The sequence below is a fragment of the Rhea pennata genome, chromosome 6 (genome assembly GCF_028389875.1).
Source record: "Rhea pennata isolate bPtePen1 chromosome 6, bPtePen1.pri, whole genome shotgun sequence".
In the NCBI taxonomy this organism is placed as follows: domain Eukaryota; kingdom Metazoa; phylum Chordata; class Aves; order Rheiformes; family Rheidae; genus Rhea; species Rhea pennata.
Window position 1 is genome coordinate 40,196,200 of NC_084668.1, and position 17,283 is coordinate 40,213,482.

Genomic DNA, 17,283 nt, shown 5'->3' on the forward strand with positions numbered 1-17,283 from the left:
TTTGTGCAGGTCATTGATGAAGAAGCTGAACAGGATGGGAGCCAGTCCTGAGCCCTGGGGAACTCCACTAGCCACAGGCCTTCAGCTAGACTCTGCACAACTGATGATGACCCTCTGAGCTCTGCCATTCAGCTAGTTCTCAATCCACCTCAATCTGCTGGGACACTGACTACCAGAGGGGTAAGAACAACTGAGCGATAGCCAGACCAACCAGAAAAGCCTCTCTCTTCCTTACCACATCAGATCATAGCTCAATAGTTCATCAATGTCCTGCGAGCTGCAGCCATTGAGCCCTGCACAGGTCCACCGAGTGCCTAGCAGTGCTCACTCTTCAGTACTTACTTACTTCGAAAACAGAAGGGAAAGAGGTCAAATAAACCACAGGTAGGAAGTCTGTTTTATTTTGTTTGTTTGTTTTTTGTTTGTTTGTTGCAAGACTGACTTTTAAATGAAGCAAAACTTGGTGATCTCTATTATAAAGCCTCAAATTTTCTCCCCTCAATACCTCTCAAAATTGCAACCGTAGCAATACTTCAAGTAGGGATTATGGGAGCAAGGCTTACAGATGCAAATATTTGCTTCTTGAGTTGAGAAAGAAAAACAAAAATCTATTTCTGGGTAATATGACAACCTGGAGGCTGAAGGTATTCTTCAGTTTTAGTACACAATGACAAAATCCTGTTCCTTCCAGTTATGGAGGAATCTTAACAGGGTTAACCGAGGTTGTGCTTTAATTGCATATTTGTGCCTGGTTTCCAAGCTCGGCTAGTGCTGCACTTAAGTGAAAAATGCAACAAAACTCTCACTTCCAAATTCTGACCTGGATGAAACGACAAAAATTTAAATCTTTTGAGGAGGAAGAAAAGTTAGCTGGGAGATTTCTAGGCCATGACATAATCACCCGCTCAGCGCGCACACTTTTTGAAGCACATCTCATCTGTACCTTTTGAGGCTTACCAATTATGAGTGGTGGCTTCTTCTCTCTACTGCACAGCTCTGCAGACCTGCACAAAAACGCTGCGCTGCCAGGACTTTGCACCGTCTGCCTGGTCGAGTTAAGAGGCACACCAAGGGATGCCGAAGTGCTGTCATTCCACACCCCTGAAGGCTCAAATTCATCACCTACGCGCGCGCTGACGCGTTTTATCCTGCTACTTAATTATTTTAAAGCTTGAGCGACAGTGGTCTCATTTCTTCTGGTCACTTCTGGGGTTCCCTGCTGGCTCCCCCCACTAGCACCCGCATGTTTAAGATGCTGTGCTAGGTGCATTGCCTCTGAGAAGCGGCTAATGTTTTAGAGCCATGGGGAAACTGCGTTTGGGCTTGCGTGTATATCAAGTTTAAGCCCAGTTAAAAGCCAGCGCTATCTTTTCACTGCTGCCCTTTTCATTTAGTTATCTTACTGAAGTCTCATCCCGCCAGACCCTTGCCATAGGCGACCAGCGTCCTGCCGAGCCAGAAACAAAGCTCAGCCTTAAACAAAGGGGAAGAAAAAGGAGGAAAAAAATAATCATAAGAGAGAGATGTCCAACAGCGAGCGGGCTCCTGCTAACGTCCTGTTTGGGTCGGACCCAGGGGGAAGGTAACGTGGCATCCGCCTTTCCGTGCTCCCCAGCGGCAGCAATTTGGGCCCTGCCTTCCCAAAATATTACGCCTAAGCAATTGGTCTAAACACGGATTTCTCTTACCAGTGTACAACCGTTGAGTAGAGATTTCAGAATTCATTTGTGTCAGCTGAAGAAAGCTCCAGTAATGCAATCCAGGACCAAACAGGTTTTAGAGCAATTGCTTTTACACTAGGTAACAGCCAATTTGAATGATATATTTAGTTAAAGCAGCATAACTTCAAGTTTGGATAAGACCTGATGTACAGCAAAGGAGCCAGCCAGGACCGTAAGGCAGGGGAAATTAAAAGAACAGGTTAAGCGCCAAGCACTTGCCTTAGCTGAATGCATCTGAGACAAGCCGCTGGATCTGACCCTCGGCGTCTCGTGATGGCTGATATTTGCCATTTGGTATTCCCCCCCCCCCCAATTGCTTTTTTTTTTGCCATTTTATTAAGACAACCTCCAGTTTCACAAACGTCCGCATCTAGATACCAACAGCTGTATTAAATGCTGTTCTTTTCAGAAAAGATTGATAAAATAGTTGTTGTTAAAGAGCGAGAGGGCCAGGATCTCTCTGGTAAGGATGCACAATGACTCACACAGCAAATTTTAGTTTTTGTTTGCTCTTAACTTGACATATTTAAGACGAAACTCTCTATTTACTCTATTCTCCTCAGGTATTGCAGAGCAGCAGGTATGTGTGCACACACATACGCCGAGCAGCGGGACACTTAATTTCAGTACAAATGATAAGAATGGATTCAAGGAAGCATAGCTGATGTAAATGTACTCCCTTGCAAATGTTCTGTTGCAAAGTTCAATCATTTCTGTGTTTTTGAGCAAGGACTTGGTCCAGGAGCCATGCAAGTATCTGCTGTCATCCCTAGAAAAATTCCTCCAGTTTGATAGACCCTAACCCTTGAAAGCCAGAACTGCATGAGCTTAATAGCGCTTTATACTCACCTACCCTGAGCTTGCCCTGTCTCAGAGCAAGGTACCCCAAAGACACATTTCATGTTAAATTGCTAAAATACGCACCATAAATAAGATCTCACAATTAACTCCGTTTCAAACTCCAATGCATACAACAAATTTCAAGCTTCGTACAAAATCAGTAATTTTTTTTTTTTAAATATACATTTTAGGGAGAAAATATATTCCACTGGAGTCGGCTTGTTACCTATTTCAAAACTATTAATTGCTGATCAGTGCATCAATGGGGGTTAGCAATATCGGGGTGCTCATTCAAGTTATGCCTAACCTGCGCTAACCACAGGCTGCCGCTGAAAGGGCTGATCTGGCTCCATCTGCCCTCTCACCCCAGGCCACAACTCCCACCACTTCCCTTGTATCTATATAGCGTTCACGTAAGCCTCAGGGTGGAAGGGACCAGTTTACTGAACCAAAAGAGAACCAATGCACCAACAAGACTGACTTTGATTGCCGCCGACTCTCACCCCAGGCTTCCAGACTTGTCAAGACCCCAGAGAAAACTCACTCACCAGGTTGTCTTTACACTTCTGCAGAAGAGCTAACTGGCATCGTGGTCTGGACTAAAATCCAGCGTATGCTTATGAGCTTTCCCTGTACAAGTTTGCAGCGGTTTCTGGCTGCAGGCAGGCAGAAGGGAGGCTACGGAGAAGCCATCTCGACCTCCTAGGTGAGATCCGGGCTCCTGCTGCAATGCCCAACTCCTGCACAGCACATCCTCACCAACGTATTTAGTGACTGCAAGCCATGAGGGAGTTTTCTGGTTTCGGGGAAGTCCAAAGGGCTTCGTTTCAGACCACATCACCTTGCCCTGACTGCCGCTGCTTCTTACGGTCACCAAGGGACGTGAAATGTCACCATCATGCTGGCGCTTTTGTCCGTCTTCTGTTATGGCAGGTTTTTCTGTGGTGTGCTACCACACTTCTACTTTCTTTCTAAAAGCTTAGACAGGTATCAAATAATTTTCTGGGGAAAGATTAATCCACAGCGGCTGGCCTCTGACTCATTTGAAGTAGCACTGGCCTTTGGCCATTAATTTGATGGAGGCCACATCTTCCCTCAATTTTTTAATGCAACATCCAATTGTTGTCACATGAAATTCATGTTGTTCCAATTAGCTCTTGCCATTCCTCTGTTGTAAGAACACAGCTAAAAAACTGGGCCGTGCAGGTTTTCATAAACATGGCAATGATTCTCTCTATTGCTAACCTCTATGTTGCTTTTCTTCCTCGTTATTTTAGGACTGAGCAGATAAAACCCCACGCTTGGGTATCTCAGGAGCTCTCTACCCCGGTCAATTATTTGGGAGACAGATGATTCAAGGACAGAAATAAGTAATCCCTATCTAAATTCAAAATGTAGTTTGAAGCTTGAAGCTAAGATCCTACATGGTTTTGAGACTTTTAGAACAGGCACTCAGCCAGCAGGCTGGTTCTTATTCTAGCAAACACAAACTTGCATTTTCAGATAGCTAATTATGACTTAGGAATACAGTTTTTCCAGTATCTCTCTCAATTGCTCTACTCATTGCTGTTCACACAATGGAAAGAAACCATCCTTTCTTGAGTCTTGAACTCAAATCCTAGCTTTCTGGAAGCATACAGCTCATCAACTTCTAGCATTTTTTTTTTCTTCTTCAGGTAATTAGAGGTTAACTTAGCTGGCAGCCAAATGCATTAAGCAAAGAATAAAAAAGAAAAATAGAAGCAAAAAATTGTCAAGAATCTCAACTGAATAAAGGCATCTTGAACTGAATGAACATTAAAGGTAAAACACTTCAGTCTCTATCACCTGGGCTATGGGAGAAAACTCAAAAGGCAAGATGGCCTCAAACAGAAAGCCCTGAGTTGTAAGCATAATACATTCCAGGAGGGTCTTAAAATTTTTTTTCTTTCCTGTAAGACTTCAGAGTATAGGTTTCTAATTTTTTTTCCATCAAGAAACTAAATTCAGAAACAAGAGTGAGCTTTCCACAATTCTTGGGCACAAAGCACAATAGAAAGAAAACCCCCAAAACAAAAAAAAACCCAGTACCATATCAAATGCCACACAACGTACGAAAATGGCAAAGCTGCTAAAACAACACACACTTTTACATCTGTTGTGTGAAACAAGAGCTATGTGTCTTCTCTTTGAAGGCCCCTCACAGTCTTTCCCCTTCTTTTTATCTTTAGACCAGTATCCAAAGTTTGACTGCTGCCCCGGGCCCACCACACCAATCTCCATCATTAGGTCCTTAAAATTTCAAGCGAACCACTGAGTGGCATCTCCCCGAGGTGCTCCTTTGCTCGCAACCAGTAGCTCCCAGCAAACCCATGCAGAACCCCTTCGCTCCTCTGGCCAACTCCTTTCCTCAAACGCCCCATTGATGAGATACTCACACAAAAACCTTGATGCCAGTTTGCCTCCAGGAATGCCGTGATTAATACCTGAGCAACGAGACGCAACGGTCTCTTCGTACGTCCATATTTACCTAACTGTTTTACTCCCATGTTGCCAGTGAGTTGGGACAGGGACTCATTTTGGACATAGGCTGCCTCTGCAGACTTAGTCACTAACTGCAAGTAAAGTTCCCAAATGCCTTGTTAACGCAAATAATTCTACTGATACACTAACAAGATGACTCAGGATGGTCTGTACGCTGAAGAACCATGACATATATAACCCTGAACTGTTTGAATCATAGAATTGGTAAGGTTGGAAGCGACCTCTGGAGATCATCTAGTCCAGCCCTCAAGCGAGGGGCCCACACGGGGATCAAACTCGCGACCTTGGCATTATTAGCACCACGCTCTAACTAACTGAGCTAAACCTATCTTCAGGAATAAGGTCTAAGCCGACGGCATGACTGTAGTCTCCTGGGCAGTCATCAACAGGAGGCATATTTCAAACTGTTGCTACCTGGAAATCCTATTAGAGCACAGAATTCAGGAGAATTGTGGTACAAAACACTTCCGATGGACACTGGGGTAGAATTTTGCCATTTGGGAAGCCACATTCTTTCGTTTTAGAAATTATAGCCTCTTTAGCATTACAACATTAAAATGACTGGGTTACAGTAGCTCATTCTCATTCAAAACTTTGCATGAGTGGCAGTGAAAATACCCGTTATAAGATCTAGATTTGAGAAAGGACAGTTGAGCTTCACTTCTTAGTTAACAGGTATCCAAACAGAGCTGAAACACATTCCTCTCTCCTGTTCTCTTCAAAAATACTTTTCAAAAGAAGAACAACAAATGGACGTACAGATAACCTCACACGGGAAAGACTTCAGAAGCAGGAACGCAATCCTAGAAGGAACGACAAAACTAAGGAGGCATTTTGGAGCTCTTTCCTCCAAAAACTCCAAGAAGCATCACTGATATCCAGCCAAACTGTCCAGGAAGTAGCAGCTGCCACTGCAGAATGAGGAGAACGTGGTATATAAACCACCTAGCCAGCATAACTGGAAATCTCCGCCAAACGGAGGCCACCCAAGCCTGCCGTACAGCTCTATAACGTAGCACGTGACGGTGTACAAATGGTCGGTGCATAACCCACCTGAGCTATGAACGCAGGAAGCAAGAGGTGTGCCAGGTTCATATATAAGTATACATCAAATGATAGTGAGAATTCATTAAAAGTAGTATTTATGATACTTAAGACTAAAAAAAAAAAAAAACCACAAAACCAAAAAAACAAACAACCCGCACTATTATGGCTCTTTCATCTCTGCTTTTTAACAACTGCTCTAATGTGCTGCAGAAGGAGACAAAAATACTCCCTTTGCAGGGTTCCCCTTTGCGGGCAACGAAGAGAACGATGATGGTAATAGTAATTGCAAGTCAGGCTTCCATTTATAAGGCGTTTGAGTTTTTTTTTTTTTTTTTTTTAAGCAAAGACAGATTTGCACGCAGGAAAGGTGCAGTTGAACTGAGGAGCATTTTATCTAAATCGCATGTTAACCTGGGCAACCAGGCTTGGGTTGAGTTTTGTCTTGTTTTTATTTTGTTTTTATTTTTCATCAGTCGGGCATCACTCCCACTGGTACACGGGCACCAGTGTTTTACTGGAACAGCTCCTGGATCTCAAGGTCTCCCAGGCAGCTAGGAGGACGATAAAACACGCTGCCCTACTAACCTGCCTCTTCTTAGTATTTCATTTCCACTCCTGAGGCCTCCAGACTGCGAAATACAAACAGCCACCACCCAAGCTGATATTTCATTCGGCTCAGTTATTCCTATTAGATGCATTTCCTGGAAGCTACCGGTAAAGTGACAAATTTTATTTTTTCTGAAATTTAATTCCAAAACAATTGCAATTACTCTAATCGCAAAGCGTGCAACCTAACACATTGGAATCAGCTCACTTCTGCGGTTACACGGCGAAAGGGTTTCGTTTCCCGGCTGTAACGAATCAGGCTTTATATTTGTGCGCCCGTGTGCATTTGAAAACGCAGTACCATCGGACTAATAATTTATACGTTTTCCTCATTACCTTCATGAAATATCTGCTGTCCAAAACGGAGCTAATATAACTCCGGCTTAGTGGGAGACGTGCTATTTAGCGCCGTTCCGCCACGTGAAAGCCCACGAGTGAGTTAACCCAATAAACGCTGATAGTGTTTTTTTTTCTTTTTTCTTTTTTTTCCCTTTCCCTCCCCCCCAAAAAGCCTCCCCGTTACCAGGACTCGCTGCAATAGCTTAAGTCAAATCTCGAGTCCCCCAGCAGCTGTTGGGGCTGCAGAAGCACAGCTGCCCGGACTTTACTGGCAGCAAATGTCATTCTCGCGCGCAGCCCGCCCGCGAAACCCAGCGGCACATCTGGGGCCGTTCGCGCCGTCGCGTGCGATCACGCTCCCCGGCGAGACGCGAAAACCGAAATGGGGAACGTCAACAGAGCCGGGCCGCGGCAAGGGCCGGGGCATGCCCGCTGACGAGCCCACCGCGGTGACGGAGATTTACTCTGAGCCGCAATTAGTGGCGCTGTCATTTTCGGGCGCTCCTGCCAATTAATTAAGCCTGTCAAACGGAAAAACAGCAGCATTCACATGATAATTTATATAGGGAGAGACTAGCCCCGCAAAGCTGCCGCCGCGGCCAACGTGATTCCCCTCCGAGCGCTTAAAAAACAAAAATAAAATCAAACGCGAAGAAGTTGGGGGAGGGAGGGGATGGCGAAAGGATGGTGGTGGCGGGGGGTGGGGGGAGAAAGTTAAACTGTCCTTGTTATAATTGTTAACTCTGATCGCTCAAGTAGAAGACGGGCTGATTAAAACTCCAAACGAGCCCCTAGCTCGCTTAAATCTCCGAGCCCGCAATGATAGAATCAGAGGAGTTTATTCATACCATTAAGCCCCAGAGAACTTAATTGAAAGAAGAGCATAGCCTGGACCTTGACAAGCGGGAGGTCACAGTAATTGCTGCCGGACATATTTAACATTAAGATAATCAGGCCATTAATTACCCTTTGGATCATTAAATCAGCCAGTTGCAAAATGAAATTTCTGCCTCTATTACTCACTTGAGAGACCACAGGGGTGGCTTTTAATTTATCAGGGAGCTTGAGCTACAAAGGACCAGGCTTGGGGAGGAAGGAAAGGGGGAGAAAGCAAGGCGAGGGGGGGGGACACGGGGACGGGTCTGGCTTCAGCGGCGGCAGGAATATCAATCCGCCATGCTCGGTGATCGTGGCAAATTAACTAGGTAAGATAACCTCCGCTTCCAAAGGCAGAAGCTGGGGGTATGTAAATAGATGAGGGCAGACAGGGAGATCGGAGCCTGCACACCACTTAGCAGGATAATAAAGGAAATCATCCTTGATTATCAGTGCTAATTTGGACACTGCCGGTAGCTTGTTATGCGTGTTCTGAGTAGCATTTAATTAATTCAATTGCTTGTTAATGAGGGAAGTGACATGTGGGGAGCAGATGCCACCCAACTGCAGATGGGTTCTGGTCAACCCTTCATAATAAAAAATCATCTTTTTTAAAAAAAAGAAAAAAAAATCACCCCCCATCCCCTAAAATGAGAAAGGTGCCGAGCACGGAGGAGCATTCAAAAGGCACAAAACACTGACCTCGTCAGGCCGGGAGCTGTTAATTTTTGCATGGAAGTCACTCACCAGTTGTCCCCTGGAAGGCAGTTCACTCGCGGCACAGCGGACAGTAGCCTTGACGGCCAGCCAGCCTTTAGCTCAGCGTTGTAAAAATCTGCTAAATACAGTCGAGCTGCGTAATGGGTTTTCCTGACACCATTAAATTCAGTTCATTAGTGAGCTAGGGATCAAACTGGATCTTGCGTCTTAAGGTGAAAGTTAACTCCCAACCCCGAGACTCATCAGACAGAATTAAGAACCTTTCTGGTTTCTTACGACCTTTGCTAACCAGAATAAACATGGTAACTGCTATGTTTGCTGTGCAAACAGGCTACCTGAGCAAAACTGCGTCTACTGAAAAGTTGCACCATATCCAGAGCACTTGCTGGATATGGAAAAAATGGAAAGCTCTTGCGTGGAAGGACTATGCATATATTAGTATTTTAAGGCTAAGAACTTTTTCACCTAGGACTAGCCTTTCTGAAGTCCAAACTGCAGCAAAGACTATGCGTATTCAAGCGCATTTGCTTTTGCTAAATTTGCTATACCAGCCAGAATACAAAAAACACGCTGTGGAGTCCAAAACACCTAAACCCGAGCTCAGAAACATGCCGTATTTCCTGCAATGCAAACCAAAATCTTCCAAACCTGCATTTCAAGAACTGCTCCTTGTGCCTGTCTCAGCAGAGCTTAAAACCCACAGCTGGTGCAAAGGGCAGCAAGCAGCTGAGCTTCTACTGACTGCTCATTCCTCACTTTTGGAATACATTTTTAACAGAGTTGTGGATTGTTATTATTATTTTACTTATGCATATTCTCAAAAAGATGTTGAAACTGTGGAGTCCTTTGACTTTTAGGTTTGCATGCAGCTATGGCAAATATTCAGCATCACATCAGTGGAAGAATGAAAAACATCGCAGTGATTGTGGCTGCAAGGTAAAAAGCAAGGTAAAAATCGGCCCCGCTGCTGCTGTTCGGACCGCTCCTGTATTGCACCACTCAAAATCAATGTTTTAAGAGTGTGCTTAAATAGTATCAATAGCAATTAGAGGGGAAAATCCTTATTTCATCCCCGGACCCTGTTAACTGTTGCAACATTGATTTACTCTAATTTGACTTCTTGCTCCAAATTAAACCCACATTACTGAAGGAGGGACTCGGGGCAAACTCCCCCTTCTGTCCTCCTTCCCACCCCAACAAGACAATAAATTTAATATTGAATACACCTGGAAGAAAAAAAATAAAAAAAAAGAAAAGGTGGCAGTTGTTACAAGATCCATACCAAAAGATCTCTCCCCCCCTTTTTTTTCTTCCTGCGAGTAATTAAAAGATGCTTTTCTTGACTAATGATCCCCCTGTTTAGAAATGGGAAGTCGATACTCCTTCACCAGCAGTCAGCTCCAATTTGTCACAAGGCTGGAGAAGTTTGAGCGGCGGTTCTCAGGGCTGCGGATAATTGCTGGAACCAATTACCAGCCCGCTAAAGCCGACCTAATCAGGGGCCCACGGACAACAAGCAGCGGCCAGCTGTTCCCCGCTTCCTTCTCCTTTCCCATATTCCAGCCAGCTTGGATTTTTGTCTACTGCTTCGTCAACCTTCCATGCATGCCAGGACCTCGCACCGGCCTCCAGTTTAACCCTAGATGCTACCAAGGCATTGCTTTTGATCCAGAGGTACTAAGTGACCAACAGACCTGCTTATTTTATAAACTGCCTTATAGCCTCCTTATAGTCCCACATATGTTAACATTGGAAGACAAACCTGGATGATATCCTTGATGGAAGTAGCAGGAGCAAAGCCTTTGGCTGCAAAAACTCCCTGGCTTTTGAGTTCACATGCTCCAACCTGAGAGCCTTTTTTGACGTTCAAAATACATCGCCAGGGTTATCTTCACCCATGACTTTCTTGGAGAAAGAGTTTCAAGTGAACTTGAGTGGACCTGAGTGGACTAGGAAAGGACTGCAATTCTGCTACACCTGATATTTTCATTTTAACATTGGTTTAACTTCTTTTGAGTGTACAAATTTAAAACTGCAAGCTGGACTCAAAGCCTGGCTTAGGTCCATTTTTATAAATATTGGCGATACTTCTCTAGGCAAGACTCCTTAATCATGCCATAGTCTACCTTTAGCAATCCTTCCTGCAAAAAGCCTCTCAGAGCCTCTCCATCCATCCCTTGGCTGAACAGAAACATATGGGGTTCCACTGCCAGTTTCTCCCAGGCTGAAGGCATTGCTTTTGAAGCCAGGTTCCTGTTAGTCCAGTGTGTGACTGCTCCTTGAGCTTCCCAGTCCCACGGGCTCAATATTTGTGGAGCAGGCAGCAACACTTCTTTGTCCCTGAAAACCTGTAGGCTTCATGATGGCTTCATTTCCAATAGATATGTACAACATGAAATGGTGAAACCTTCATAGAGCTCATTGCTTCTACAAATTTCTATTAATGGAGAGCCCATCATTGTGCTGACAACAGATGATGGCTATTTGGGGGCTGGAGAGGGATAAGAGACATGCTTATCATAGAGACACATGTGCCTAAGGTCTTCTACTGATGCTTTGAGGTTTGCTCTAAACTCTGGCTGGTCCCAGGCCTGGCCAGCACAGGTAGGACAGCCCCTGTTTGGGGTGTACCAGCTCACCACGCGTCCACTAGCTAGCAGAGACCAAAGTAACGTACAACTGGAGGCACTGTCTTTGAAAAAGCAGAGCTTCCAGACAGTTATGTGATAAATACCACTTGAGCTACTGCTCCAAATGACAGAAAGAAAGTGGAGCAGCCAAGCAAGATGAAAACCGCTTTGTGGGAAATTTTTCAAATAATTTTAATTATATTTTTTCTATTAGCTCTTCCATCCCTTAAGTGTACACTTGGACACACAGCTGGAAATGCGTATTTATAAAATGCCCATTTATAGCTTATATCCAAACACACCATACTTCAGGAAAAACGCGCAGTTATTTCACTGACAAACATGAAGAGGGAAAAATAGACAGCCAAATATAAACATGGAGATGTAGCGAAACAAAGGGAATTAAAATAAGCTCTGAGCATGGAATACCAAGAGAAAAAGTTAGTTTTCCATAAGCAAATCTCCCTTCCAAACATGAAGAACAGAATTACTTCATTCAAATGGATAGCCCTCTTTTCATTGTAATCACTTGCATTTTAGGTTTGCCACAACAGCATTTAATTTATTATACAAATTCTGATATATAAAAAGTTACTTATGTATTCCCTTTTCTTTTAAATATTTAGAATGGAGATAAGGTTACAGCTCACATCAGCAGTATGGAGCAACATAGGTGCAACAATGTAAGATCTCTGGATTAAACACACAGCAATACTGATGACAGATGACTGAAAGGCAGCAATAATTTAATTTCAATCTAGCTGATGAAATCATTATATTAGCTGTAAAACAACAGACATGTATACAGCAGACATCCAGCTTATATATAAACAAAATCTCTATGTAGCTCTGCCTGAATGTACTTATATGCATAGCCATTCATCTAAGTAGCCTGATTAATGTACTGGCTTCATTCTCGAGGATGAACCAAAGGTGGCACCACAAATTCATTTTTCAGTGCTAACGAAATAATGCAATAAGAAACAGTTGACTTTATTACAACAGTACAAACCTACTTCTATTCTGCAGGAGGTGGCCCAGGTAGACGCTCCCTACTTATAATTTCACTTGATGCAATTTAGGAAAAAGCCGGATCCAAAGATGAAGTATGTGCATTAACACAATAATAATACAATTCCCTCTGTTTGATTTCTCTTATATGCAGGAGGCAAACACTTGAGAGCTAAAGCTCCATCCTAATGCCTGCTACCTGGGGACTAAACGGTGTTCGGATGCAGCCTAGGGCCCAGAGCTCACACAAAGACAATTATAATATGCCTCTGAAGACAACTTAAAAGATTGGCCAAGCTGGGCAAGGTAGTCCAGAAGGTCTTCCTCATATCTGAACCCCCTTCTGCTGAAAAAGGGTCTGCTAGAGGTCACACCGCTTCCCCTGAGCCACTATTTTGTTATAACTATTAGCACTTACATTTAAAATCCACTGTAATCCAGCAAGTTATTTCTGAAGCATCTTCCTCCTTTGACACCCATCAGATAAATTAAGCATACAAAGCCCTTAGCTTTGGGTAACTTATCACAGAAAGAAGATTTTCACAGTATTGAGCTTTGACTAGCAAGTAAAAATACTGTTCTCCTCGTAGGAAACGTGCTCCCCTGCCAGCTCATGCCTTCACGTATATCACATGAAGAAAGTAAGCAAGTCCGTACTGAGCAGGACTTTTGAGACAGCCGCAATGAGGATGCAGAGAACTGACAGTCAGATACAATTACACCGCAGTGGCCGGGGTGAGTTTAAAGTACTGATGGTAGACTATTAATCAAAAACCGGTAGCCCAAGAGCCAAAGACTTGGTGGCTTAACAAAACAAAGAGCCATACCAGGGTGTAACTTCGCTTGCGGACCAACCCAGTGGGAGGTTTCAGTCTCCCACTGTTCTGTAGGTCAGGCGATGGAATAAAAAACCCCAGAGCTCCTGAGGAAACCTTCCCCAACAGGAAAAAATAACAAGGTCAACTCAACTTTTGACACATACCTTCTTGGATGCTTGTTCTTCCTGAGCATGCAGTGAAGATAAATATGTATCTAATGATTTTTTTTTAAGAGGTAGAACTGCAAAAGTCTGCCTGGTAAAACGTTGTTAGGCCCCACCAGCTCAGATGAAAATGCCAAAATGATGTGCCCAGCATGGCAGGAGGACCACTGAGCATCACAGCCCGGCAGAGTGAGGCACCTACCTTGTAGAGTCAGATGAAGGTTTCAGGTGGCCTTGGCTGCTCTCCTCCCAGACGCTGTTCGCCAGCTCGTTTCCAATAGAAGACATGACCTTGATGAGCTCTAAAGGCCAATCATCCAAGTCCAGTGAGCGGACCCGGGAGAGGTGTGTGCCAAGGTTTCGGTGGATACCTGAGCATTCGATACACATGAGAGCTCCCAGATTCAAGCTGGCCCAGTCAGGGTCTGTGGGGAAAGGCACATGAGCAATCAGCACAACGAGATACTGACCAAAATATTCTAGTCCACGTTTGCCAATAATCATTTTGGTTCCAAAAGCAACAGGAGAAAAATTCAGGTGTTTGACTTATGCTTGGAAAGCCTCGCAGCGGGGTTGATTTTTGCCCTATTAGGATACAACTCTTTTGAGAAACTCAAAAGGATTAAAAAACAAATTGTGGGAGGGTCTCAAAAGGTGGCATGCATCGCTCCATCTATGGCCATAAGGAAAATGCGAGTAAGAGAGAGGGGAAGGAGCAAAGAAAACAAACTGAGTAGCAAGTAGCTTATGAAGAAGTAGCGGAAAAAGCCCCTCCTTGGATATCTAGAGCCACTTGTAGCCAATTACAACAGAAAAAAAGGGGGGGGAAGGGGAAGCACGACTAGATACAACACCTCTGTTGCTAACTATATTACCTCCCTTAATAACCATCTATAGCATCACCTACGTATGGCTTTTACATCTAATACACTGTGGGCACTGTGGGGTATGTTTTCATCTCCAAGATCAGGGAGATAAGTACTAAGATGAAAATGTGATACTTTGAACAGTCCTAGTTTTAGTGTACTAGCCAGAAAGATTCCACAGACCAAAAAAAAAAAAAAAAAAAAAAAGAAGAAGAGAAAAAAAAAGAAAAAAAAAGAAAAAAAGAAAAAGAAAAACACTCCACAAATGATAAGGCTGGGACAAAAGCCGGGAAATTCAAAGTCATTTTCCAGGATGGTTCTCTTTTGGTTGCTGTCTTGTGTTATTTAAAAATCTAGATTTGTCTGAGTCTCCTTGAACAAACTTACATTTTAACAAATGAAATGAAAGACATTTTATGGGAGGAATTTTTGGTGGTTCTTTTTTCCCCTGCTGTCAGATCTTTTCTTTTCTCTTTACCCTTGGCCTCCCAAAGAACTATCACAAATACTAAGCAGGAAGTGTGATTAATTGAAAGGGCAGGCAATTTTTATTCAAATCTATATAAAATTTAGAACTGATAGAAAATGAATTTCCAAAGTCCGCTTCCATTTGGGGCAATTTCATCAAAAGACTCATTTCTGCTTTGGGTAACCCAAAACTTGAAAGTCTTTTCTGGCATCCAAAATACATGGAAAACAAGATATTTTCTAGTTGTATGCCAAAATAAATCACATTTGGACAAAAATATTAAAGGAGAGCAGATACTTTTAATGGCAAAGGCTTTGAAGCCTATGGTAAGACACACAAGAAAACCTCCTTTCTGGCATATTACTTCAGGTCACCTCCACTCATCTCTTTGGATGCATTCTCAGCGGGGGAACTCAAGTAAGATATTTGAAACACACTAAACCCCAAACCCTAAATTGTAAAATGCACCAACAAACAGTTGACTTTAAACAGAACAAATATTCATTTAAAATTTACAGACTGTGACTTGGAATGAAGTCTCTGCCACTGACCTGCAAAGGCCAGGGCTATCTTCACAAAAATAAAAAGCATGGTGAACTCAAAGCAGCGCTCATTCAGAATGAGGCAGGAGAAAAACTCCTGACTGCTCTTTCTAGAGACAGCCTCACAGAATTGATGCTAAGGACCCGACACTGCTTCAGCCCCCCAATAGCTCTGCGTGCTTGAAGCAAATCTAGTTTATCTTTTAATGAATAAATTTCTAAAATATCCATCCACTGCCAACTGACAGTGCTGGCCACCCTGAAGTAGTCCAAACTGATACAACCAAGAAGTTGCCGGAAGGTTTGTCAGGACAGTATTTTAATTTTCAGGTATCTGTGAAAACACACAGATGAGTTTGAAGTGGCAAACTAGAGAAGACAAGTGTTGAATTCATGATAGACACCCAGTAGGAAACTAGACTTGGCCACAGTTGGATGAAGCAGATCACAACGGGGCTCCACTGAATGGCTTGGACAAATGGCATGTTCTTTAGATTCTGGGAAAAAAAAATGGTATGACTTCACAGATGACACCTGCATCAGTGTGCACACATGAAAACCATGCCCCTAAAATGGCATAAGGCAGATGACAGAAGTCATGGCTGACCAGTAATTAAGGCAAGCTACTGTAAACAACATGATCAGGGATTCCCCTCTTCTGAAATTCAGTCTATCTGCACTCTATCTTCTGGCTTTACATAGCTGAGCACTTTTTTTCTTTTTTAATCTCATGCTTGAAAATTATTACCCTTGATTTATGCTAAAAAACAAAAACAAAAAACAAAAAACAAAAAAACAAAAATCCAAAAAAACCCACCACACTCACGGTCATATAGCCATAACTGCTCTAGCTGTCTTTTAAGACAATGAAGATCAAAAACCATTTTGGAACAACCATCGCCTTTCCTGCTGATGCTAACAGTAATCCTGGATTGAAATTAGGGTACTTATAACCATGTGCACGGACAGAGTCAGGCTTTTCTCCAATATGCATACATCTAGATTTGATGGCAAAGGAGGAGAAAAAACAAATTCACAAAGCTATAGGCACTGTAAAGGTTGTTTCCCTCGTTCTTTTGCTTACAGCTTGTCAAACAGCAAATATGAGCTTTTTTGCATCACTGAATATTCTCAGATTACGGTCTTCAGCAGACCATATTTTTTAAAGGTGTTCAGCTCTGTCTCTGAAAACTTCCTCTTCACTTCAACTTGATCCTTAATCAGACTGATCATTTGAAGGCAAAAGCTCTTGGGAGCCACACTTTTAGGAGAATAGCCTCCACCCCATCTCCTTTATCCCTTTGAACATGGGGTGGTTGACGAAGGGCTTTACCGTACTGAATCCCGATGAGTTTGGCACACATAAGACTGAGCTGAGCAGATAAAACCTCTATGGGGAGGAACCAGGGAAAGAAGTAGTGCTGAGCAAAGGCATCTTGCAAAGAGTCATGGCAAAAGAGAGAGTACTTGACATCTTTTCAATTCTTTGAGAGTTTTCTTCTATCCTATGTATAAACTTGAATCTTCTGAGGGGTCTGAGAGGCTTCCCAGTGCCAGAGAAATTACTGCTTCAGTGTCTGGTGCTTTTAAATCCAAAATACACAATAGTAAGTTACTAGATATCCAAACTCTGTTGGACTGGAAAACTCATGATGAAAGTCTCCTTTTTATTTGTCCTCTTTGTTTTCTTCTACAACAGAGAAGATCTGATATTCCAAGCCCTCCCATATCTTAAATGAGCGAATCGTGTTTATCCTTTGATCTATCTGTTAATCATTAACACTGGAAGAGCTAGAGTCCTTTGGAGGTAGAAATTCAGCTGGGTTTGCCTAAGCAATTGGACTTTTAAGTGCCTTCTCCAGACAGAAGTCAGGATTGAGACTCCCATCACTTTCGTGGCCTCTGGGAAAAGGTGACATTAGTTTCCCTTAGGAACACGAAGAAAAAAATCCACTTGGGTAAAAACTTCAGCACCTGAAGAGGACTTCGCTTCAGTGTCTCGTATCTATCACTCTGGGATGGGAATATTAAAAAAGGATACGCAAAAAATTTAAGTCTGACCCTGCTACAGGGCCAGAAGGCTTGCAGCACACTAATGCTATTCAATTAAC

General features: G+C 43.2%; 1 protein-coding gene across 4 annotated transcripts in view; it reads right to left on the reverse strand.

The window, feature by feature from the left end:
• The window catches only part of AGAP1 (ArfGAP with GTPase domain, ankyrin repeat and PH domain 1), a 375,973-nt gene that overhangs the window by 23,775 nt on the left and 334,915 nt on the right, over nucleotides 1-17,283 (reverse strand). For all 4 annotated transcript variants that reach the window (XM_062578166.1, XM_062578164.1, XM_062578163.1 and 1 more), the window contains one exon: nucleotides 13,498-13,720. In XM_062578166.1, the coding sequence (XP_062434150.1) occupies nucleotides 13,498-13,720 (223 nt within the window). The remainder of the gene's footprint in view (nucleotides 1-13,497; nucleotides 13,721-17,283) is intronic.